Source organism: Aquila chrysaetos, chromosome 15, assembly GCF_900496995.4.
Source record: "Aquila chrysaetos chrysaetos chromosome 15, bAquChr1.4, whole genome shotgun sequence".
In the NCBI taxonomy this organism is placed as follows: Eukaryota; Metazoa; Chordata; class Aves; order Accipitriformes; family Accipitridae; genus Aquila; species Aquila chrysaetos.
The window spans coordinates 8,340,229-8,365,516 of NC_044018.1; the positions used below are offsets into that span (position 1 = coordinate 8,340,229).

At 40.5% G+C, this 25,288-nt stretch overlaps 1 protein-coding gene across 4 annotated transcripts in view; it reads right to left on the minus strand.

Annotated features, from left to right (window-relative positions):
- KLHL29 (kelch like family member 29) overlaps nt 1-25,288 on the minus strand; it is a 410,116-nt gene that overhangs the window by 126,888 nt on the left and 257,940 nt on the right. For 2 of the 4 annotated variants that reach the window (XM_030037612.2, XM_030037610.2), the window contains 3 exons: nt 23,381-23,494; nt 16,939-17,080; nt 15,639-16,181 (listed from right to left, as the gene is read on the minus strand). In XM_030037612.2, the coding sequence (XP_029893472.1) occupies nt 15,639-16,181; nt 16,939-17,080; nt 23,381-23,494 (799 nt within the window). Of the gene's footprint in view, nt 1-15,638; nt 16,182-16,938; nt 17,081-19,020; nt 19,038-23,380; nt 23,495-25,288 lie in introns of those variants that run through there. The other 2 variants (XM_030037614.2, XM_030037613.2) reach the window with 2 other exon arrangements.

A 25,288-nucleotide genomic window follows, 5' to 3' on the forward strand; every position in this document is an offset into this window, starting at 1 on the left:
ACACTTACATATCTGTGGCATGACTCCTCTGGAGTTGCTATGGTCTGTGTCAACGCCTGCTTGAGGAGCTAGGAATCTGTGGAATCCAGAACAGCTCTGCACATTAAGACTTTTTCTTACATAAATATCTCATTTACAAAACTAATTTTTCTTTTTTTTCCAGTCCAAGTTATTATTCCAATACAGCTCCTAGTCTGGACACAATTATACCGGCTTACAGGTGCGGTCATATTTCTCATCATTCTCAATTTTTCTTCTTTACCCCTTCCAGAAAAAGTTATTCTAAGCATCTTTATAACACTGCAATTGCATCTACACTGAGGGGCTGTGCTCTTCTCACTAGACAAAGATAATTAATCCAAAACTTCTAGAAGACAAGTCCTAACAGCCCTTCTCAGCACTTGAATGCCAGGGATGGACAGAGTGTGGTTTTTTAAGTGCACAGACTGGGAAGGACCATCCAAGCCCTTACCTGAGCTGCAATAAACAAACAAACAAACAAACAATTTCATTTCTGAGCCCTTTTTTTGTGTCTGCTATCCATATTTAAGATGCTATTTTTTCAGCAGCTGAGAAAGGCTGTCTGGCTCTGTTTCCCAATCCTGGTTTTAAATGAAGAGGGCCCTGCTGTTGAGAAACAGGAGAGCTCTGATCTCACACCTCCTCTATCTGAGGGATCTGCAATGGCTGTTAACTGCTGGGACTCCTGCATCAGTGCTGAAAATGATCTGGCAGGATAAAAAAGCACGGCTACAGTGCAGTCAGGACCAAGGAAGTACTGTCAGTTAGGCCAAGACTTCATCTCAGGCATGCATTCTCCCGTGGTGTTAAAAATGGCAGCAACCCAAAGCGTGGCGAGCTAAACTGTCTCTGTAAGGACCCATAGCTGACAACTGCTGTCACTCTCCTATAGCGCAAACCTCCTGGCCGGCACTCGCTTGCCTGTTGCTGCTGACCAACACAGTTTGCTTGCGAGTTTTTTGGGGGTATTTGCAGTGTTTCAAGGGTTCAAACTGACCGTTTTCTCTACTCTCTGACATCCCTCCAATAAGCCGAACCGCAGAATAACCTAAAATCTGCCAGAATATATACAGAGTTTTCTAATCCGTCCTACATCTCCCAAAATGCCTCACTGAAATGAAAATCTGTTTATAAGAAGAAGGAAAAAAAAAGAAATCCAAATGTTGGCAAAGGAAAGTGTGAGAAAAGGGAGGGAGAGAGGGAAGTGGGTGAAGACAAGTTGTGTCTTAAAAAGTACAACTGTTATTCCCTCTTCTTTCCTTCCTTCATCCTGTCCTGTGGGCACGTGGGCTAATTAGCATGACTCGTACATGCCTGCCATCGTATTACATAGGATTTATTACACACAACTCTTTGTTGAGAATTCTGCCTGTGTGGGAAGTAGCTGAATAAAAGAAAATAATGATGAAAGTCGCAACTTTCAAAGTCTAACTTTTCCTGCTTTACTAGGAGCTGGCACCAGCTGTACAAGTCAATGAAAATTAACCTTCCCCCCTACCCCTTGGATATCCAGTAAACTCAGATTTGATCCGGATGTTCTGATTTCCACGCAACTAAAATGCAATCAAATGCTTGATTTTGGGGGATAGATTTGCTTAAATTGTATTAATTCACAAGGATAAACACAATTAGTAGAGCTCATTAGCTTGCAAAATGTAATTTATTTTCTTGAATATACCCATTTCCTTGGATGAAGAGCTCCATTAGCTTTATTATATTTGCAAAGCTTATATAAAAATCCAAACCATGGCAACAAAGAGAAAATTGTTACTACACAGTCACAGCAGTCACTTTTCCATGTTAAATAAGTTTGGCATTTATTTATATTTAAATGAGAATATCTACCACTATCAAGACCAGGATATGGGGCAAGTACTTATACAGAATATAATTAAAACTAATTCAAGCAACAAATGTGGCCTGAAATTAAAATACCCCCCCCCAACTTCTCTAACTGAAAAATGATTCAATGTTCTCCCTCAAAAACCCTGTTTATAATCGCTTAATTATCATAACCAGCAATAGTAAAGGGACTCTAGCCGTTTACAGTCTCATAAGATGGGACTGCATTCAGGCACGTCTGGTTTGCTTAGTGCTGTGCTTTAATTTCACTGTAATATAAAGGCTAGAGAGTGGAGAAAATGAATACATGGCAAAGTACCTGTCATTACTTGTATCATATCACCAAGGTATTCTACATGCACAATATGAAAGCGGCCGGTGCAATTTTCATACTGTTATCATTTTTGATATTATACTGTCTAAAAGCAGTGACACACAAAAGAAATGCTTTTATCATTTTCAATGCGGGGATGATACTAATTACATCATCTGTCATCATTATACAGCTAAACAAAACTTTTCTTTCATAGAAAACTGCCATTTAGCAAATTAACGGGTAATGACCCATAATATACAGAAGATTGAAATTTGGGAATTACATTCACATTAGTTTGTTTTCTGCTTTCCCCTCAATTTTATTCCCTGATACATCACGAAAAAGGAAGAGAGATGGAGAATTTCTCCAACTATCTAATTTGCCAATAGCCCTACCGTCCTTTTGGAAATTGGTGCAGGATCATCTCCATCCATATCAATGCATAGTTTGGTTCTACTTAATGATACAAACTGTCTGCCAAGCCAGCAAAAGCCAGATGTTACTATACTGATGCACAAAAAACCTGCCGCTGGGGCCAGATTTTCAAAATTAGACATGAAACAATGAGCCTACATTTGCTTGCAAATAATGGATGGATGCTTGGAAACCAGGTACTGGAACGTGTGTTGCCTCCTAAAGCCTGACCAGGTCACGTAAGATGATGGCACGTAGGAGGTACCCAAGACGTTCCAACAAGGAACCCAGCAGTAAGGCCAGATTAGGGTAAATACCTCTCCAAGGGCCCTCCTGCTGCCTGGACATTACTTCGTACCTGATATAACGCTGCAATGAGCTGTATTGTGGGGAAACATTCAAGTGCCACTATTAAAAGAGAGATCTGGAGGGATTACAAGAGGCACAAACCATTGTGGATGAGCCCTTAGCTCAAACTCCCATGCTTTTGGGAAAGAAGAAGAATAAAAAGACTTCATTCTTCATTGTATCTGATCATGCTATGTTCCTCAACATAGAAGCAGAAATAAAATGTACGATAGCAGGTGGATAATACTACAGATTTTAGGTGTGATGTACTTACTACCAAGACAATGTAGCAAATCCATCTAAATCCACGACATTTTAGCCAGATCTTTGCTCAGTCTGAACTTCTGCTATTTCCTTTCATCATGCACACACTACAATGTGAGGAAAATTAAAAGGGAAATTCCAGGGTGAATTAAGAATAAAAATAACAGCAAAGACCAGGGAATTTGCTATGAACTCGCCAGGTCAGTGGAAGTTTCAGTCATCAGTAGGTGCTTCAGATACCCAGTAAGAGCAATTGAGCAGGTGGCCTTTAATTCCCATCGTCCACATCAGGGTGCTTAGGACTTTTCTCTTGCCCGTAAAATGATTTCCTGACTTAAGTGAAATTCTGAACTAAATGTATCTGTAAAGTAAGGAGGAGTTCTCAGTTCCAATTTATCATTGTTAAAGTGGATTAAAGGATTTTTTATTAGTAACACTTAGAGCTCACTTGTTCATGCACCTGGAGACTTCTACCAGAGGAAACCTTCCCCAGCAGACAGCCTGGCCAAATCAAAAGCTGAAAATGAGCATGTGATGAGCACATTACACAGGCTGATGAGGACCGTGATGAGCTGGGAATTAGTGAGGAAACCTTTGAGAAAAGACCAAGCGCTGGTGGAAACAGCGTACACGGCACTCCTTCTCTGAGTCACTGCTGAACCAAAAAGCTCAAGTACCCTGCGGGACACCACGCTACTGCAAGTGATGTCTCCTGAATGGGGTATGTAAGCCTCTCTCTTAACCTTAACCCTCTTAGTAGGCCTTAATAAATTAAACAGTATAAGACAGCACTGGAAATTATGTGAGATAACAGTGTAAGTAGCGGTTTAATAAACCATGAATCAAAACTGTTGACAATATATGCCCAAATTAGCTTTAGTTATGCTAATGAAAATGATGCCTGGTAAAACACTGGACGTATGACATTCAGAAGTAGCTTTCCATGGGCAGATGAGGAAAGATGTGTTTGCTTACTGCACCTAGATCAACATGTTTCAGTGTTAATAGGCAAATATTGTATCAATTTTAGGTATTTTTAAACCAATAATATCAAAATACCCTCTTAATACAATGACAGTAAAATAATACAAGGGTTGTACTTTGTTATATTGTACTTCTGTCAGTGAAGCTGTGTTCATGCTGAAAAGTCCATCTGCTGAGACTCTTGACCCTACTCCTGAAACTTAGGATGGGATTCAGGTTATGATAAGATATTTAAATTCAAGTGCATTCAAGTTGGTTATGTGTATAAGCTCCTATAACATCTATGGAAACCTAATTAGTGCAGTCAACAGAGCCAAGAGTGATGCAACTGGGCAACCACAGGAGCTCAGTGCAGTTGCTGACACACTGGTCCCTGATGCTCTTTGACACGTTCTGGGGTAGCCAAGACCCCAACAATTAGCCAGCACCTGTGGAAGAGCTGTACCCTGCCAGTACCAAGAGACCACATAAGAGGTACTATGGCCTTAGGATAAATATGGCCCTAGCCGCCCATGTTTAAATGACAGAGTGACATGCTTACTTTCTAAATTTAGATAAGTCAGGGAAGAAATCTTAGCTAACAGACCTGACTGCTCGCTAGGGTTCTTTAAAATAAGACTTCAGTTTTGAATATACATGATTCTTCCTTCTCATCTGCTGACCACATAATAACACTCAACAATGTTGTCATGTCTTTTTTTATTATGATGTCTTTTTTTTTTACATATTCTGTTGTGCATTTAAGATTTTAAGTAAAAAGTCTCTTCATCTGTTTTTGGGAGGTAGGTTCAAGGTAGGTTCCTTGAACTCTCCTGGTTCTGAGTTCGTGGCTGATAGACAACTACCAACCCGGCCAAACACTCTCTCATTTTTCTTCCTTCCAAACTTGAAATATTAATTTCAGTGTCTTGGCATAGTTCCAGACTATGTAATTATAATCCAGATCCAGACTGGGTAATTATAAATTATATCCTTAAACCCACCTCTCCTATGCCATTTGCATGCAATACGGCTACCCTTTTTTCTGTCATAAACACACAGCGTGGTCCCACTCTACTCCAGGGCTGGCTACCTCCCACTGCAGTGTGAAGCTATCTTAAAAACCCAACATTGCTCTCAGTGCGTTCAAAGGGGTAGGAACCAGCCAATGTTACTAACTCAATAAATGCAAAAGGACTTTGTATATTTGAAAGAGGCTCCTTCTCTTAACTATCTATTAAAATATATTTTGATGTTTAGAATTTGTCTTCTAAATATGTTAACACATTACTTCCAGGCACTTCTATAGATCTTCAGCATATAAGTAGCCCTTCTCCGCTTTCTTTAAAACACAAAAAAGAAGACTCAGTATCAGGAAATACCAAACCTTACTGAAATACTGAATCTAGCACTCCAACATCCAAGAATTTGGATAAAAATATATGCTAAAATAATTTCCTGGCTTTAGTAAAATTCGTAATTGAGTTTACCCTTAAAGTCAAGAGGTATTCTCAGCACCACTTTATCTCTGTGAAAGTGAATTAAAGCATCCCTGACTGATAACACCTAGATTCACTGCACATGGTTTGCCTATATGGCAGTTTTGAGAGAAAGGAAAAAAAAAAGTAAAGTAATGATGGCTTATCCAAAGGTATAAGGGGCACTTCTAGGGAAGGGCTGTGGAACTCACGTTCTCACAGAATAAGATCTTATTGGTGTGGGGCTTTAACAGATTGACTCTTCTTGTAACGTACTCAATTTCTACTCATGAGCAGATTTGACTGTCCTTGAATACCTGATCTTTGGACAGGATGTCAAATTTGTTTTTACCATTCTAGCAAGTAAAACACATGAAGAACCGTGTTATTCTGGAGCTGAAGGAACATAACCCCTGTTCTTGCTACATTTATACAAATGAAAGAGAGATTCCTGTATTTCTTCAGAGTACAAGGATTCTCTACATACTGATGTTTAAATATCTGCATCTGTCTAAATCTGAAATCACTTAACAGATTCCTGCTGGAGGTACCTGCTATCCATCTAGCAAAAGGTCTTCTGAAATGCTCCTGAAAAGTGCTTTTCTATTTGGATGCTCAATATGGCTTCCAAATCAGAGCTCTAACCATCTTACAGAAGTATAAAAAAAAACCTCAAAGAAATGCACTGTTCATAAAACAGCACGGTTTGGCCATGATGGGAGTATATTTAGCAGAAAAACACCTCAACCCCAGCAAATTCAGCCATCTAGAAAATTCACATCTGTAACAAAGTCCGCACAGCAAGCAGGAAAAGGCAAAGAGCAGAATCTCCTATTTCCTAGGTGACAGGCAATAGGAACCTACTAGCACTGCTCCTCCACCTATTTTCCACAGGATGGTAGTGTTTTGTGCAAAATGATCCTTGCTTTAAAGAACATCCACAGCTTGGGGATGCAAGGAACATTTCCCTCTTCATTCACAAGGAAAAGGTCACGCAGAGGAGCTGGGCTTGATGTTGGATTTGGATCCTCTGTAAATCAGTCAGACTGAACAGGATTGTCAACCCAGATTTCTCTTAAGAACTCTTCCATTTTAGCCAATTTTGTCTTTTTCATACCATCTTCCTCATTCTCACCCAAATACTTCAGTGTGCAGATTGATGGACAAAACACATTTTGTCTTCCTCTGAAACACCAGAGGAATCATGAACAAAAACATAATGTTCTCTTTAATCCTACATTCTTGGGTTTTTTTGATGTTGCAATGCCAATGAAAATTGTGCAAAATATAAGGTACAAAGTCTTTAGGCAAACCCCCAATCTGTTTTAGCTCCTTCAAAAGTATTACACAGTCATACTGTGCAAACTTGACTAAGTATCTTGGCATCTTGTCTAGACAAATGCTTCTGACTTAATTGTCAGTACACATAGGTGTATGTATATATTACTGTCTATACTCCTGGCCAAATACTTATCTTGAACTTCCTGATTTTGTCAGCAGCCCAAAGATTTTTCCAGTACAGTAGTAAGCACATACAACACTACATGCTGTAATTTTCTGAATTTAGTATGACAAAATTTCATGATGCTATTACTTGTACATCTAGATGATGGAAGTTTTGTCTATGAGTAAACTGATGTACCTCCTTCCTAGTGATGATTTCATCACTAGATTTCATATCTAGTCTGGGAATCTAATGTAATGATCTGTAAATATTAAGATGGAACTATATACAAATACCTTGCTATCCTCACTTGGTACAACTAGAAACCTGAATATATGCATAACACAAAGCAGACTGAATGCAACAAGCTTAACCATCCCACTGTGTGGAAAGAACTACGCAGCATATCTTTGTGACAATGTACAGGAACACAACATACAGAAACAAGTACGTCCATTGCTGGGAAGAATTTTCTTGCATGTACCATTCAAATTTGTCCTGGTTTCAGCTGGGATAGAGTTAATTTTCTTTCTAGTAGCTGGTATAGTGCTATGTTTTTGCATTAGGTATGAGAAGAATGTTAGCAACAACGGAAAACATCAGTGTTATCAAGTAGTGTTTATATCAAGTCAAGGATTTTTCAGCTTCTCACGCCCAGCCAGCAAGAAGGCTGGAGGGGCACAAGAAGTTGGGAGGGGACACAGCCAGGGCAGCTGACCCAAACTGGCCAGAGGATATTCCATACCACGTGATGTCATAGCCAGTATATAAAGGGGGGGGAGTTGGCTGGGAGGTTGGGGGACTGCTGCTCGGGAACTAACTGGGCATTGGTCCGCGAGGCATGAGCAATTGCACTGTGCATCACTTGTTTTGTATATTCCAATTCTTCTATTATTATTAATGTAATTTTATTATTGTTATTATTATAATTATTTTTTTTCCTTTCTGTCTTATTAAACTGTTCTTATCTCAACACACGAGTTTTTCTTTTTTTTCCTGATTTTCTCCCCCATCCCACTGGGTGGGAGGGAGTGAGTGAGCGGCTGCGTGGTGCTTAGTCACTGGCTGGGGTTAAACCATGACAAAATTGTTGCCCAAATTATTTCCTACTTAAACAATGAAAGAAAAACTAAAGGGAAGAAAGCATTAATACAAATGCTTGTGAACTTAAAAAACACAAATCATTCCTCTCCTCATAGTATGTATCCTGTGAACACAAACGACATCTGAAACAAGCAGATTTGTGGGATGTTACACCAAAACTAGTTTCCTGACAGTTATTCTTGCTTTTGCTTCAGCCAAAGTCCTTGTATCTTTAGTCTTACAAAATATGCACATCAGTTATTTACAGAAAAACAGTTAATTTTTAAAAAAAATTATGCCCATAAAAGCACCTTGAAGATGCTTATGATTATTATGATGATGATGATGATGATTATTATTATTATTAACTACAGCAAAAAGCCCAGCTTTGCCGTGGGACAGTGGAGCTTATCATCAGCAATCTCAAGGCACAGCAGGGTAAAAAAAGTTGCTATTTGGAAATGTTTGTGTTTCACAAATGTGTTTAGATTTTTTAAATCTAACATGGGACAGAATCATTCTCATTCTGAATGCAATGAGACAGAAATGATTCTTCTTCATTCAGAGTTCAGGCACTGCTCCATGGAGCACTGCCGATTACAAAAAAAAAAAAGAATTTCCACTTTCTTGTGGGGAAACCAAAAACCATTTGCAATTTAATAAATCCACTGGTCTGGAGATTTCTGGAGATCACAGAATAGCCCATTTTGAGAACATTTAAGTGTATACACAAATGCACAGTCTGGCTCCTGATGGACCCAGCTTGTTCAGTTTGGACTGAGCATGAAGTCCCCATTCTCTGCTGACTCTCTGCAGTAGCTATAACTTGACTATCCATTTTTTAAGTCATGACAGCGAAAGAAGTGGAATTATCCTGCTGTGAAAAGGAAGAAACCTTAGTGGGAAATTCAAGGAAAGGCCAAACTTGTAGAGACAATTGAATGTTCAGGGAAGATAGCTCTAAGGTGGCTCCAGGCATATGAGGACAGCGTGAAAGGGAACAGGTAAGTTTCCCGTTGCATCCAAAGGGTTGGATGCAGACAAGGGTTGCATCCAAATATGTGTCAGGAGTTGAACAAGACAGAGGACCGAGGGAAGACAAGGTCAGAGAAATCAGAAATTAAACATAAGGAGTTCTGAAAGGAAAACAGAGACTCTGCAAGTGTAACTTTCAGAACAACCAAATGCAGTTCCAGCTCTCTGCAAGGGATTTTTGGAGCAGCATTTGGAGGGATGTATAGGTAGCCTACCTGGAAATTTGGGCTGAGTTGCCCCTTATGTATCCTGTGCCCAAAGGGGAGCCTAGATTTTGGTTATTATCCAGCCCCCGAGAATTTTGCACTTTGTGAGTACAGCGTTTTGTGGACAGGAGAGAAAATAGTAATTCCACAGAACTCTGCCGCCTCTCAGGGTTATTCTGAATGCATTTAGTGGCCACTGTCATGAACAAAACCGTATTTGTTAAGAAACCACATTCTAAGCAAACCATGTCTTAGACTTCAGGGTGGGAAGAAACTCAAGACATCTTCAAATGTATCATTGTCTAATCACCTAAGTGGATCTGCAAGTGATGACATAATATCACATAACAGAGCAAAATCAAAGTTCTTCAGCTCTGTACTTTCAAGAACAGATGAACAACAGTTGCAAATCTGGTGCTTATTTAAAAATCAGCTATGAACAAAAGCAGCGTGGAGCAGATGACTTTTTAGAGCAGTTTCAGGGAGTTTTAACACACTTTAGCAACCCCACACCTTTTTTTACAATAATCCTCATAAAGTATTGGTAGTGGTCAGAGGCTCTTGCTCCAGTTGAAACTTGGAAGTCTCAAGTCACTCACATACTGAGAGCTGCCAATCAAAAGAGAATTTGATGACCTTCTTTATGCTGTATGTTTAGCAATGCAATGTTCTAGGATTATTACAAGTCCTCTTTGACTCTCCAGTACACTAAATCACTGTCTGTCATGACCTCACCAATAGTGGCATTAAAAGACAGGGCAGGAATTACTGAAAATACTCCACCTGGAACACAAAAAGGTGAAAGGTATTTCAGTCTCACTCAAGCGATGGCTTACATACCCTCATCAACTCTGCAATTCCATTAAGATTATTCTAATGACAGAAAACTGTAATTAATCTTGAAAAAGGATTTGATTTTAGAGGACCTGTTCAAGCAGTTTGCTTTAAGTTGTTGTACAATGCTAACAGACTTCGATGCTAACCTAACTGTCCTTCAAGAAATAGGAGATAGAATGCACTCATTTCCATTGTAGACTTCCTTCCCCACGACTATATGCATACATATTCTCATATATATATACACATGTACACACACATACTAAAATTTTATGTATAATTTTATATCCGTAATTTTTATAATCCATCTATTTATCTATCTACCTATCTGTATCTATGGATACAAAAATAAGGGAGATTTTCCTAAGGTTACACAGACCCTGTATTCTGGTGCAAGGCAGAGAACTGAAACCAGGCTTTCTAGAGTCCTCATCACACAATATCCTTTAATTAACGTTATTAGAGTTCCAAAGGCTAGGTTGCACTTTAAATTTAAACACCACCCCTGCCCCCCAGCATTCATGTCTAGAACTAGGTACACTCACAGAATTGCAGGTCAAGCTGAAATCCCTTTGAAAATTCAGCCTTTTGTGAAGAAAAAGTTGATGGTTATTGACAAAATGTTGTAGTCTGCCTTGTTACTATTCATGATTAAGGAAAGTAAATATTGTCTGAGGTCTAATGAGAATTCCAATGCAATAAAGTCAAGTGTGAAAGGTGCAATCAATAAGTGATGATGCAACAGTATTCATTTGTCGTTTTGTTATTGTTTAGTTCATCGTATTTGGTCATGCTTGAAAATGAAGTGTTAAGAAATTAGTGCTACAAGGATTAACATTCAGATTTTATTTCTGATATTGTTATGTTTCTACAGTCATTACATTCTGAACGCTAATTAGCATCTGATTTCTTTTCCCACAAGTTAAGGACTGCAAACCAAAGAATTATAGAACAAAAATACTATGGAAACAAACATCAATATTATCCATGAACATCCACAAATTAAAACCCATGATGTCCATGGCTAATTTTACACTGCAGGAGAAAGTACTGCAATGAAGAACTGTATTTTCCTCATTTTTTGTGTTAGCCACTATGCTTCAAAGTATATCAAGTTTATGAAGAAAGTGTCTTTTCCAATGTGTAACAGATCTCAGAGTCCCAGCTGGAACGTTTATGTCCTACATATGGCAGGGCTATCCACCACGGGTTCAGTTTTGGGTTTACTACAAGTCTTGGATATAAAGAAACATACTGCCATATGAAAAAGTCAAGGACTAAATCTCAGTTAGTCAGTTATTTCTGCAAGGAAACCAATCTTTTCTAGTCCTTCATCAACTTCTCTCTCTTTTGGCTCAACTGGATTGGCAGGCACACAGACATTGGTCTCTGTCACTGTGCCATGGCATGGGATACTGGTACCTTGTGGCAGAAACCAAAGGGATGTTTTCTGTCCCTCTCTCTTCCCTGAAGGCACGTTGTACAAGTGACAACTTGTGCTGGCACATCATGTAGCCTGAAGATACTGAAATTATGTTTGAATATTATTTGCAACCCTGTATTTTCTGAAGAAGCCACACAAAAATTTGGCTATGCGAACTTCATTGGATCTTCACTGAATATGTTCACAATGAACATCTTCATGTTTCTGAATATTCTGCTTTATTAATTCCCCTGGCACTTAATCTTCAGATTATAGAGCAAGACTTAGGACATGGATAGAAAACAAGGGCTGATTCTGTTCTAAAATATTAGGTTAGATGTCTGTGCTAAGTTGACATGGCTTTTGAAGTCAGCTGGGAGTATTTGGCATAAATCCTGTCCAAAGGGAATTACAGGCCAAACCAGACACCTCTCAAAACTGCTGTTGATTGTGTATGGTGAAAGATCCCATGCATTTCGTAAGAAAGCTCCACAGTTCTTCACACGTTGCTAAAAGCAGTAATTACTTTGAAACATTATTTATGTCTCTCATAATGTGACTGCTTTATAAATTCACCAAGTAAATGGATCATGTAGCTAAACTTAACATTCGTATTTAGCATATTACAGAAGCAGTAAAAAAATCCCTTCACAGAATATAACCCATCCAGACCAAGAAGGTTCTCTAATCCATGCAAAAATTATTTTCTTGCAAGTAGTTTCAATGGAATTAGGTAGGAATTAGCTGTGACACTGTAAAGAGAAGGACATATCTGTTTTATATCACGGTTCTTGTTATCAAAATGTATTTTTTGCAGAGCCATGGAAATGACTTGACTCTTTCCGTCACGTAAGTGAGATCTCTTGACCTATTGCAAATGAAATGGCATACTACCACTGACATTAAGTTTTGGGAACTTATTTGTTTACTTTTGTTTAGAAACAGCCAAGTAAGAAACCTAGTTCTGCATGAGTACTGTATAATATGGCCCAAACATGTACACAGCCAAATGAAAGATAATTACGGGAAATAAAACATGAAGTTTCAAATCGGCTCCCTAATAAAGTCTAAAAATATAAGAAACCCTATCATATTAACCAGCAAGAACTGCTCTTTTACTTAAGGGATAGTTAAGTAATTATTCAAACCTGTACAAGACTGGATTGTCAAGTGAAATAATAATACAGAGTATCTCAGGATAATGAGATAGATCTTAAGGCCATTAGCAGCAGCTCTTATTATAATGCTGGCCAAGGTTCCCCAAGAAAGAGAGAGAATATTTAAATGAAACTTGTAGAGAACTAGTTTGAACTTGTATATTTGAACAGCTTAGTGCTGTCTCATAGTTTCCCTTCCTTCCTGGAGAGAAAGGTACCTATCATGTAAGACTGTGAAATCAGTCAGGCTTTAGAGACTGAAATCCCTGAGGGCAGAAATTAAAACAAAAATAATTTGAAAACTGAACCACATTGAAATCCATACAGTTTATAAAAAGAATCTTATCCTAGCAAGGTTTTAAGGTCTGGTTAGACACCCAGTTGTCTTCTTTTTCCCGATTCTTTCTCTCTCATTCAAAACAACCAAACCCAACATAGATCTTCTCTGACTTTAGGTTTGACAAGAAGAATTACACCTTTAGACATATGGGCTTTTAAGATTGGAAATGGAGGAAGAGATTATTTTTTTCTCTATAAAATAGGTCCTGCTTATGAGACTTTTGTGTATGCATGCTTCGTTATCTTACATTTGTTTGTTTTTAACCACTACAGAAACAGGAATAATTCGATAGCTGATGGTCTTAAAGAAGCTAGCTAATCCCTGGGAAAACAGTTGTCTAGTTTGCAGTTTATAAGGTACAGTATGGCTAATGTGTCAGCAGTTGTCATGGATTAGAAATACGGCTTGTTTTAATATTCTCCTTAAAAGCCTCTCCTAGGTACAAAGGTTTCCAAATACCAGACCAGAGCTAGGTCTGGCATGCCTGGCACACTCCAGTGAGGAACTCTCCTCACCTTAATGAACGCCTCCTCGGCTGACTGTACTCAGTGGCTCTTGGACAATTAGACTAGACTAGAGTTTACAGCAGTTTAAGCAACAATGCTGACTAAGACTTTGCAAATCAGATATTAAAAGACTGATTAAATATTTTACGATCTTTTTACTTAGGCGTTGATTTGAAGTTTAATTCATCTGCTAGCCAGAGATATGCTGAAGGTTAATTGATGGGGGAAGAGTAAGTAACAGCTGATGCTGCTGCCCCTAAGTATGCAAGGCATTTAAGAGTATTCCTAACCTCAAGTGTGCAGTCACTGACATGCTCATTTGTCTCACTAGGTTAGTGTCACTAGGGCTCAGATATGTGATCAAATTACCGCAGTGAAAGTGGTTTAAGCTTATGTGTTTTTCCTTGTATTGTATATTTGCACGTCTCCAGTGACACCAAGTAATCCTTTAAATTGTGTTAATTTGATCATGTATCTGAGTATCCAGTGCAGTAAATTGGGATAGGTGGCTATGAAAAGTGGAGATGATGCCTTTTAGAAGACAAATAGCTTCCACGAAGAAGAGAGACATTCAGCAGAACCACTACAGCTCAGTCTACCCCTTTCTCGTTCTACAAAATAAAGGGTTTGCAACCCGACCTGACAAACTGCTTTTGTGGATTTTGATTTTTTTTTTTTTTTTTTTAAAAGGGAAAGAATTAACAAAACTCTTATAAAACAACTGTTGGTCAATTTTTGGCTACCTGACTGGGCCAGTATCACTTAAAGCACATCTAGACCTTAAAGAAAAATTCAGAAGCTCACCATCCAGCAAGCATTCTCATCATATTTGGGGCTTGGAGTTGTAAATTTAAAAGCAGTCCAAATATTTAGCTTTAGAAAAGTACTGCTCAGCTTGTGCCTGAACTCCTTTTCAAGACACGTTTGGTAAGGATTTGCACATACCAAAGTACAATTTACGTAATAAGCAGGAAGAGTTATTGGACTAATCATTTTTAATAGAGATTCCTTGTCTTTAATACAGAGCTACACAATAGAACTTAATAGCTTGTGGCAAGTAAATAATTTACACATGGATTGTGTCTGAATACAAATGTATACATAAAAAATCACAGACTTAATGAAGCCTTTGGGGCGTTTTTTTTTTAAAATCAATTTAATTGATTTTGCTGATAGGTCTGCATTTATATTTTTGTAAGCTACATTTTGCTTTACCTGTGCATGTGGCACAGTCCTGACTTTTAAGGGAGGCAGGGAAAACTCTGCAAATGAAACTAGAAACTGAGTACGCAGAGCGTAGGTATTTTTGAAGCGTCTAGGGTAAGACACTCAGAAATAACACTCCAACATGACCCAGCGGTGTGGCTCATCTAAAAACTACTTATCAGAAAAGGTCAACCTCTCAGCTGTGCTCATGACTGTTCAGGGTGTTTTGCAGCATTTGAGCCCAACGAAGCTGGTAATGAAGGGTTTTCCCCTTAACGCTGAACGTTTTGGGTTGTTCAGCTTCAGTCAGCAGGGTTACTTTGCATTTGGCTTGGGCTTCTACTAGAGTGGGGAGAAGACAACGGTTGAAGAAGAAGGTTAGTTTTGTGACTAATGCACAAGCGAAGCCAGGAGGGAAGTGGTCGGATGGAAACATGGGTGCGTGTTTCAAAGGGAGAGGCACGGGATGACGGCTGCTCTATCATCGGGAGCACCAGCTTGTCCGACGGGCCCGAAAGCCCTTTATTCACTACAAAATACGCCCACAGCTCGTCCTCCCTCTTCCTAACGCGCTGCTCTTTGTCGTCGCTAACTCGTAAAAGCTACGCATCAAAGTCAAGGACGGAGACAGATGCCGGAGCCGGGCCGGCGGGCCTGAGGAGAGCGGCGGGGAGGCCCGGGGGTCCGCCGCCGTCCTCGGCCCCGCCGCCCGCCCCTGCCCGCGCGCCCCGCGGGGCCGAGCCGGCCCGCCTTACCTTTGGGGTGCCAGGGGTCCGTGAACTCGTACTTCCCCACGCCGATGGTCCGCAGCATCTGCACCCCGTTGGTGTTGTCCGGGCCCCCCGCCGCGTTGGGGGGCAGCGGGCCGGCCGCCTGCCCGTTGGTGGCGGGCGCGCCGCTGGGCAGGGCGGCCGAGGGCAGCGCCGGCGGCGGCGGCGGCAGCATGGGGCAGGCCAGGTGGCCGTTGCCCACCGCCCCGGGGCCCGGGTGGGCCACCGGGCCCACGCCGCTCATGGAGGACATGCTGAGGGGCTGGCTGTTGGTGTACAAGGGCTGGCTCTGGAGGTTGACCACCATGTTGCTGAGGGGCTGGGAGGGCTGCGGCTGGAGCTGGTAGTGGGCCGGCATCAGCGGGAGCTGGGGGGTGACGTGCGGAGGGAGGGAGGGCGTGACGCCGATGACGGGGGCCTGGACGTTGGCGGCCGGGCTGAAGGTGGGCGGCTGCGTCATCCCGTAGGAGTGTGAGATCAGGGCGGGCTGGCTGCCTGCCGCCACCGTGGTGACCCAGGGCGCTGCACCTGCGGCACGAAGGAAGGCCGGCAATGGCGGCGGGCTCGGCACGGGGGAGACCAGAACACAAACAAACACCCCCAGCCTTCCCCTCCTGCGCCCGCGCCTGCCACCGAATCGCAGCGACGCGCCCTGCTACTTCGCCGTAGCTAAAGCAGTTCGGGGGCTGGAAGCGTTCCCAACCGGTAAGCGCGTAAAATTGCTACGGCGATGTGAGTGCGATTGTTAAAATACTCATCGGGTGACGCGTGGCATGTTTGCGGTTTTATGTATTTTGTGCTTTATGCAGCTTAAGCGCACGCTTCCAAGAAAATTAACCTCTTTCCCCACCGTGCTTTCATGGCTCCCTGACAAACACTCTGTGTGTATAATAATGGTGCTCCAGCCACTACAAAGAGATTGTAATTAGGCGTCTGGCATAGTAGCACAATGTATGATATGTGTCTGGAAGCTGGAAATCATTTCAGGTAGTTCTGGACATAAAAGAGGTCTTAAAGTATTACAGAATGCCTTTTCCTCTTGTGAAGGCAAAGAAGGAGAAAAAAACACCCCACTCTAATGAACTTGCAGGCATCTTAATACATTTATATTAGCCCCAGCACAGAAGAAACTTGAGGGGTCTTTACAATGAGAGAAAAACCCTGCTAAAGAATAAAGAAAGAGCTCACAATGAAGTCTAATTTACGGAGGTAAATGGAGATAGTGCATTGAATTTGCTTTGAACGATTTTCCCTTGTAGAATTACAAATAAGATTAGAAACATACCTGGGTTTTCATTCTCCCTCATCTGTTTAGATGGAGGCTCATCAGTGTCCCAGGGCGTGGACTGATTGATGGGTGTCTGTCCCCACCTGACGCTCGTTGCAAGTCCTTGAGGCTGATTTTCAGTCTTGGAAATGCAAGGTGTCTACCAGAGAGAGAGAAAAATACAGAAAAAAAATGTTCAGACTATTGGGAATAATTACTGTTCCTCATAGGAGCTTGCTTGTTTGTTTGTTTGTTACAGTCCAAGAGGATATCCTAAAATCTTTAAGTAACATTCTCCTCCAGGCTTGCATGACATGTCTGTATGAAAAATACAATATATTTGGAAAAAATACTTCTGGAAATTTAATAGATCCACCTTTAACAACAACAAAAAATCCACAACAAACTAGCATTGACAGAAATAAGTTGCTTCTTTTGCCTTGAAAATAAAAAAACCAAACAGATATGGTACTATCCATTCAGTCACAGCTTACATACAATCTTCTGTTTGCTCAATCTCTTCCAAAAATAGTGAGTTTTGTTTAGCAGAAGTCAGAACAAGAGAGACTTATTTACAACCGTAGGACAAATTACTGTAGAACAGTAAAGAGAAGTCTTAGTATTTACTGTCTGTCAACCCTTAAAATTGAATGCCAATAAAAAAAAGCAGCATAACAGTCATTGGCTGCTAAAGTGGGTATGTTGGCAGTTCTTCAGAGATGTTAAAATAACTGTAAAGTAGGGGAAGGATCGGGGCTGAATAATCATCAAAGGGGATATGATCTGAACGAGATTTCTTGCTAAAGAAACTATCACATGGATTTAAATGCTAAGCCAGTCCCCCTTTCCCCCCCTCAGCCCAGTTTTAGGGGATCTTCCCAAACAACCATGCCTTTACTGAGAAAAGGCCTGTAGAAAACAAGGGTGTTCCAACAGGTCTCATTTATTTAACTCTGCAGTGTATTTCATTGCTGGAAGATTAAAAGTTTTTTTGTTTTGTTTTTACTGGTGTCAGAACCTCTAAACCAAAAAAACGGAACCAGCTGCCTATCGCTGAATGAGTATTGAGGACTGAAGCCATAAAGAACAGGAGACCAGTCTGAGCGATTGCTTGTTTGCCTTACATCTGGGAAGTAATTTAGCTCTGAGACGGGGGTACAGCGGCTCCATAAATGCCCATAAATGGGTCACGTAGTACCAATGAAATCTCTGTCAACACCAGCAGCTTTTTTCCCCATCACCAGTACCTCAATCGCTCCATGAAAAGAAGTCATTAGTGGACCCATTTATGCCCTCTGCAAATACACGCACACCTTTCCAAAGCCCATCAGTCATTCCCTGTGTCTCTAAATCCATTGCAGGTGCCTGCTTCCTCCTGCCCTCCCTTCTCCCCCACTAACACCCCTGCTAGCTCTTCTGCCCTGCTCCAATGCTCCCTTCTTCATCCAAGTGCCTCTGACATCTCCTATCAGCCACTCCCTTTTCCACCTGAGCTTTATCGTCCTTGGGCTCTGGGAGTCAGAAGTCCTGGGTGCAGACCTTAATAGAGAATAGGGTTTTTGCTGTGCTGCTCTCTCTGCTCCCAGAAGCCACAATGGGAATACTTTCCCCACTAGAAATGCTATACTTCGTTAAATGCAGATGTTCACAGGGAAATGTGATTCTTAATGTCTTTTTTTGTATGGAATCTTGAAGTTAGCATTTTCAGTTTCTGTCCAAATTACTATTTTTTTTTTCAAAATGCATCAATTTATTCTTTTCCATGGTCTTCTCTGTTTGTTTGTTTTTGTTGGTTTTTTTTGTAATTTAACCTCTTCAGATTTTTTTCTATTCTACGGGCACCAAGGACAACAATATCCAGGTTTTAGATTCACATTTCCTTCTGCCCCCACCATTTCAACTACTTTACAACTTTTGCAATGGAAATAAAAATGAGAGTCAGGAAAGGCAAAAAGAGAGGACATGCAGACAAGCAAGAGCTTTAAGATTCATTCTGTTGTATTCATGGCAAAGAAAGGGCAGGAGGGGAAGAAATAAATCTCAAGTTTTGAAATGCTTTCTATTTATAAACTGTCCTGAGAAAAGGCTTAATCTGAATACCTTTAGCTTTTACATTGTACAAGGTCCTTGACACAGGAGGATGTAACGCTGTTGGTGGTTTACCAGTTCATGTTAGCGGTATCCCTTTGGATCTAGCTAAACTGTTTAACAGTGGCCGAAGCACTCTGCAGTAGAAAAAGAAAGAAGCAAAAAAAAGCACCACCAGCATTTTCTGCCTATATATCAGCTAAGATACTTCCCCCAGAAACACTATTATTTATCCCAAAGAAAAGCTTTAAAAAACAGTAAATGCAATAAAAAGAATTGGGCATTTTTATGAATCATCAAAGACAGACAGGAGGATTCACAACTCAAACGATGCCCCGCGTGTTCCACATGTGGCATCATCTGTGTGTTGCGTTTCATTGTTGTATGAACTGGGTCTTATAAGTGGGTTTGTAATACATACTTCTCATTATTGTGTGGCATTGTCAAGATGTGCAGCATCTTGTGTAACTTTGTTACATCCCCAAGCTGCTTTAAAACAGTGTCAGTCTAAAATAAGAAAAGAATATTCCTGTACCTTAAATAATACAGAACCACACACATGCTATAATTTTAAAAGAACCCATATGTTCTGTACAGAATGGGTAAGAAAGGGAGTATGTGACACAGCTCTCCTAAATCCTACAAAAATCCGGTTGTCTGTTTTGCAGCTGAAAGCTTGCTTTCCAAAAAACAAGAGCACCAGTTCAGACACATTTGAAACTGGTGGAGTTAGCACCCAAATCTAGATCTAAATTCCATACTTTGAGCATTAATAAAGAGGAAGGAGGTTTGCTGTCAATAAATACTTCTCCACTTCCACAAAATGCTATTTTTTTCCAAAATTTTTTCACTAAATATGCTCACAAACCCTGCTTCTTAGAGGCTCAGTGGATTTAAATGCACGAGACCAGCACACTGCTTTCAAACTGTACTCCTGAGCTTGTATTTATTTGATCAGAAAGAGCTAGAGGTTAGTTGGCATGAAATCACAACACACGTTCATGAAACACAGTTTAGACAATAATGGTGGTGGAAACAGAAGAACAGCTTACTAAACTTCTTTTATATATATATATATACACACTTCTGGTCTCTGATCTAATTTCTGCATTATTTTTCTTAATACATGAAGGGTTACATTACAAGTGTTACATGTCTCTGATCCGATTGCAGCAATTACCCATTTGCGTATCTGGAAAGCAAAATTATTTCCAACATTATCAAACAAAGGAACTTTCTGTCCATGCGCTCAGGCACATGACAGCACTCTATTTGATGCTTTTAATGTACAACACAAATGACCAAAAAATGGCCTGTATTATGCTAGTTGTGCAGGGGGAAGAGATGTGTTCCATTAGTGATCCGCAGACTTCACAGAAACTAATTGTACTATGTTACACTTTTATCTTCAGCTTTCATGTCAGATGCTTGTTTGAATTAAACACGAAACACATGAAAAAAGGAAATGCATTACAAAATCTACTGGGTATACATTTTAAAATACTGCCAAATGTCTATTTACATGAAAAGACAAGAAGGCTTCTAAAAGGTCTGTTGAAGCCTGGCTAGTCAACAGCAGCATTGGCTATTTAATTGCCTGAAATTCATGGCAGACTACAAAGATTACTAAAGCAATCATCAGCATCTTTGTAGCACCCCTAAAATGTTCAATCTGTGCTCTCTGTCATGGATAGAGTACCCCAAATCCAAATCCGAGGATTTTTTTCCTCTTTTGTTTGAAATAACCATTAAGAAGAAATAAAATTTTCAGTTGAAGCTTGCATTTCACCTCATGCCTGCCACTTTGAACTCCAGCAGTGAGCAATCTCCCAGTTTTAAGGAAATTAACTGCAATACAGATGTACAGGCAGAACAGAACAAGATGGAACAATTTCAGAATTACATGAGACTAACACAGACAAGTTGCCAGGTTGTCGATTTTTTGTAGCTCAAACAGTCATAAACCATGGCCCATAGGCAACAGTAATTGGTGTACAGCTGGTCCACTGAACCTTATTAAATTAAAACATTAAAAACCTTCAGATTCATGGAGCTTTTCAGAATATGCACAAGAAAGTTCGCAAGTTCACAGCAATCAGCTGGTGCTGAAGATTGGGAATTAGTGATTTGGTCTATACTGCATCAGTTTACATGGTTACTATTAGGTGTTCAGGAGGCATAGCTACAACTAAGCCTGACTTTAAGTCCAAATTGTTACAAATCTGAAATAAGACCTAAACTTATACTAAGACCTTTTTTACATCCATGGAAACATAAAACCTACTGCACTACTACCTGCACTACAGAGTATGTTCGTGGAATTAAAAAAAAGCCAACCCAACAACAACAAAAATCCAACAACAAAAATCCCAATACAATTTTCCCCAGGCTCAACACCACCAAACACTTCCTGGGAGGTCCTTATAAACACATTTGAGCAATTTCCCCAAAGGCTTGTAAAACTGCTGACATACATCCTGCTACGGCTCAGAGTGCTAAGACCTATTCAAACAGTTTCATGAGCAAAAAAGAACTAATCTGGAGAGAGGGATCCTATTTGTGGTTCCCAGCAACCAAAATTATTTTACTAAGGCCTTCATTTAAAGTGATGGATGAGAAGTAGCGATTCTCTGTTCCAATTATCCCAAAGAGATTGGGAATGGCAGCTTAATACTAAGATAATGTATCCAATATGCAACCCACTCTATTTTCTCTCCCCATTGAAAATAAAAAGGCTAAGACACACGCAAGCATAGAGGCAAACATTCCCTCCCACGGATTCAGGTTTTATGGCCTGTCATGGGTAAAAGCAACTTCAATTTAATGAGGGAATTCCTTTTAATGCTGTTAGCTATGCCTCACTCTAACAAGTAATGACTGGTGGCCCTGGTTGGGTTTTAAGCCTGAACGTGTCTGGTGCTCTAAAAGGCTTAGTGGTCTCTGCACCAAAGAGTTTATGGTCTAATTTGTAGTTCATGCTGCTAAATATTGCATGAAACAGGTATTATTTGTGTGCATGAGACATGCATGTAAAATCTGAACCACACAGGGATAGATCTTCATCTGGGGTAAATTCCTATACTGTGTTGGACAGGATCCCAAACATATTTCTGAGTCTAGTCCGTGGCCAAAGCTCTTAAGGATGGATGCAGAGCTTTTAAAGACGCAGCGATGACAGCAATATCTCCCTAGCACTGGCTGTTGGGCTGGGCTACGGAAATGAAACTACTGTTTTAAGAGATGGATGTACTGTAATGTATTAAAAAACTAAGAGATATGGACAGACCAGTGTGCAAGAGGAACAGAACGAGCCGTCCTGCAGTAAAACCTCATTCAGGAACTTGCTCATGGGTGGAGAGAAGAACTCATCTACCTTACAGTTCCCATCACCAGGCAATTCTGCGATGACACAGCGTTGTTTTTCTCTTTCCAAAGCTAATGTGGGAGCAGTGAGAAAGAGAATAATACAGTTAACTCATAGGAAAAATGTTGCTACCCTGCATAAAGGACAAAAGAAGTCTTAGTTCCCTCTCCAGTGGAGAGAATAATTCAATACTGGCATCTTAAACACTATCCAGCGATGAGCCACCAGCCAGTGTGAGCTCTGGAGCACTGCTAAGGCACAGCCTCCAGGCGAGACACATGGCTTAACAGCAGGGTACAGTCTGCATCCATTCCCATTTTTCAGAGGATTTAAAGACACTCCCCACCTTGAGGTTAGTGACACGGGCTTGGAGAAACCCATGAGTGCAGTGGGGCTCATGTCCCAGACAGGCACAGCACAACTGCCTTTTCCCAGCCCCGATCCCGGCTCCATGCATAGCAGAGCTGCTCACCACCCAGTTTGTGAGCTGCTAAGAAGGCAGACGCATGAGCATGTCCAGCTTCTTCCCCCCACCAACATCAACCCCATCTTTCCTGGACTGAGCTCTTTGCCATCTCATTTGCACTTGTGCCTTGGTTACCCTCCTAAATAAGACATTCAGCCTTATTCATCCCAAGCTCTGACAGTGCAATGGAAGATAACTCCATACTGGGAATTGGTCAACTGCTACTGTCTCATTAACCCTTTCTAAGGCTTACTATCCACACTGGCTGCAGGTTTGGGGAGGCAAGAGGAGGAATGAGGTTATGGAAAAGGAGGGAGAAATATGGGATAGAAGAAGGTTGTGAACTGACCATTGGTGGTACCTATTTCTTTCTGGTGGCTGCGCTGCCCAGGACAACCACCGCTCTCGCACCAGTGCTTCAGTTAGGTGCTCAGCATTAACTGGGAATGAATGCAGGACCATGGAATGGTAAGAAGCGCTTCATAAATGGCACTTTGTATTCTGTCTTGGCAAATTTCACCAGCAGAGGCTCAGGTACTCACCCAGCTGCCTTCGTTTCTCAGCGAGAACATCAGGGAACGGAGCTGAGGTATCGAACCGAGGTCCCGGCTGCGACACTTGCTGCTCCAGGACACCAGGGACATCAGCGCACGACACTGGGTTCGAGCACAGAAGCCCCACTTTAGCCTGAGCAGAACCTCCTCTGCTAACACGGTCGGCATGCAGATCAACCCCAAATTGCAAAGCTACGAATGCAAAATCATCTCAATAGAGGAGAAAATGCGCAACATCAGAAACTACGCGGCAGCACGTACTACAGAGAACATGCACTACGCAATGCAATAGGGCTCTCAGGGATCCTGCAGGCATCCCATGGTAGAGGCAGATAAATCCAGTTCAACGTAAGTGCTTTTTGTCAGAGGGCAAAAGGAAATATGGGTAATAATGAAGTAAGTGCTTGTCAGACTAGAATCCCAAGGGCGTACAAAGGATGTAACCCTTGTGTACTGGCAAAGCTACTCAAGAATGACCTAACGGCAGACTGCTTGAAAACTAAACATTTATCTTGAATGCAAATGCTGGCCATTGAAAGGTTCAGAAGTCACTCCATATGGCATTTTTTTCCCAAATTTCCCATGGATTTCTTTTAATTATCCAAACAGGACCCTGAATTTCATTCTGGATCAGGGCCTAAAGCATTAGAAACAAAGAGAGGAATACTTATAAAGTAAAAGCTGTGTCACTTTAGGCTCCAATCCCAATATTAAGTTACTTCTATAAAAGTTCCCTTTTGTTGTATTGGATACCGACATTTTACATTCAAGACCTCTGAATTTGGTGTTTCAATTGTAGTACACACTCCGTGGCAGGAAAGTGCATGTTCTCTGCCTACACAGCAGGCACATTAAAAAAAAAGAAGAAAAAGAAAACGAAGATAAGCCTGTGAGTGTTGAACAGTGCTGCATGATATTACTGATTTATTAACTTGGCTTGATCAATAAGGCTATCATCAAGGGCACATTTAGTTTGCACATAAATTTCACTTTCTAACAAGCACTTTTGTGTGCTCACTTTAGTTTCCATAATCTGATCCAGGTCTCAGGAAGCTTTCTTTAAGGGAGAACAGAGAATTCTTTTTCTAAAAAAAGGATCAAAGTATACTTGGTCAACTCTCAAACAAAAGGACAGTCAGTACTATAGAAACAGCATGCTTACCTTTCACAGCAAAAAGAAAGATAAGCCTATAGGTCCAGATTTATCACTGCCTTAAGTTCATCAACATCAATTGAGCTATTAAATTGTGGCTGAATTTGGCTCATAGCAATTTAAAAATTTCAACTTTCTTTGAGAGTCTTCCATCAGTAAGATGCTAATTTAATGCATAATTTAAACTCCACTGTCCTTTAACTCAGCGTTTGTAAATAATTAAAAAAGAACTAAAAATCCTTTTACATTTATAAAGCTGCCCCCCTTTTCCTACTGCAAAACAACAAAGACTTTACAATCAAGTATTTATTCATTCTTTAAATCTGAAAGTAAAAACCGTATAAAAGATGAGGAGAAACTGATTTACAAGATAAAACAATTAGCTCTGGGATATGTACATTAAGACTAATAAATTTCACATCATATTTTGAAGGAGTGGAGGAGGAATCCCAGATATATTAGACTTTATTCAAATTCTACTGAAATGTTCAATTAAGGGCATCTTATGAAGGTAAGTTATGCAGTCACTAAAATTAAGATGTGAAAAACAGGATTAGAGTGCTGCAGCTCTCAAAGAGGCTATACACTTTAATAATTCCTTTTCCTACGCACAAGACAACATCTAAAATCTGGCTATTCCTGTAATTGCTCTGGTCTTGTTAAAAATTTGGGTTGTGCAAGAGAAACACAAATGTATTCCACAGGAAAAAATACTAAAATACTATACTGCATTCCCTTTTAAT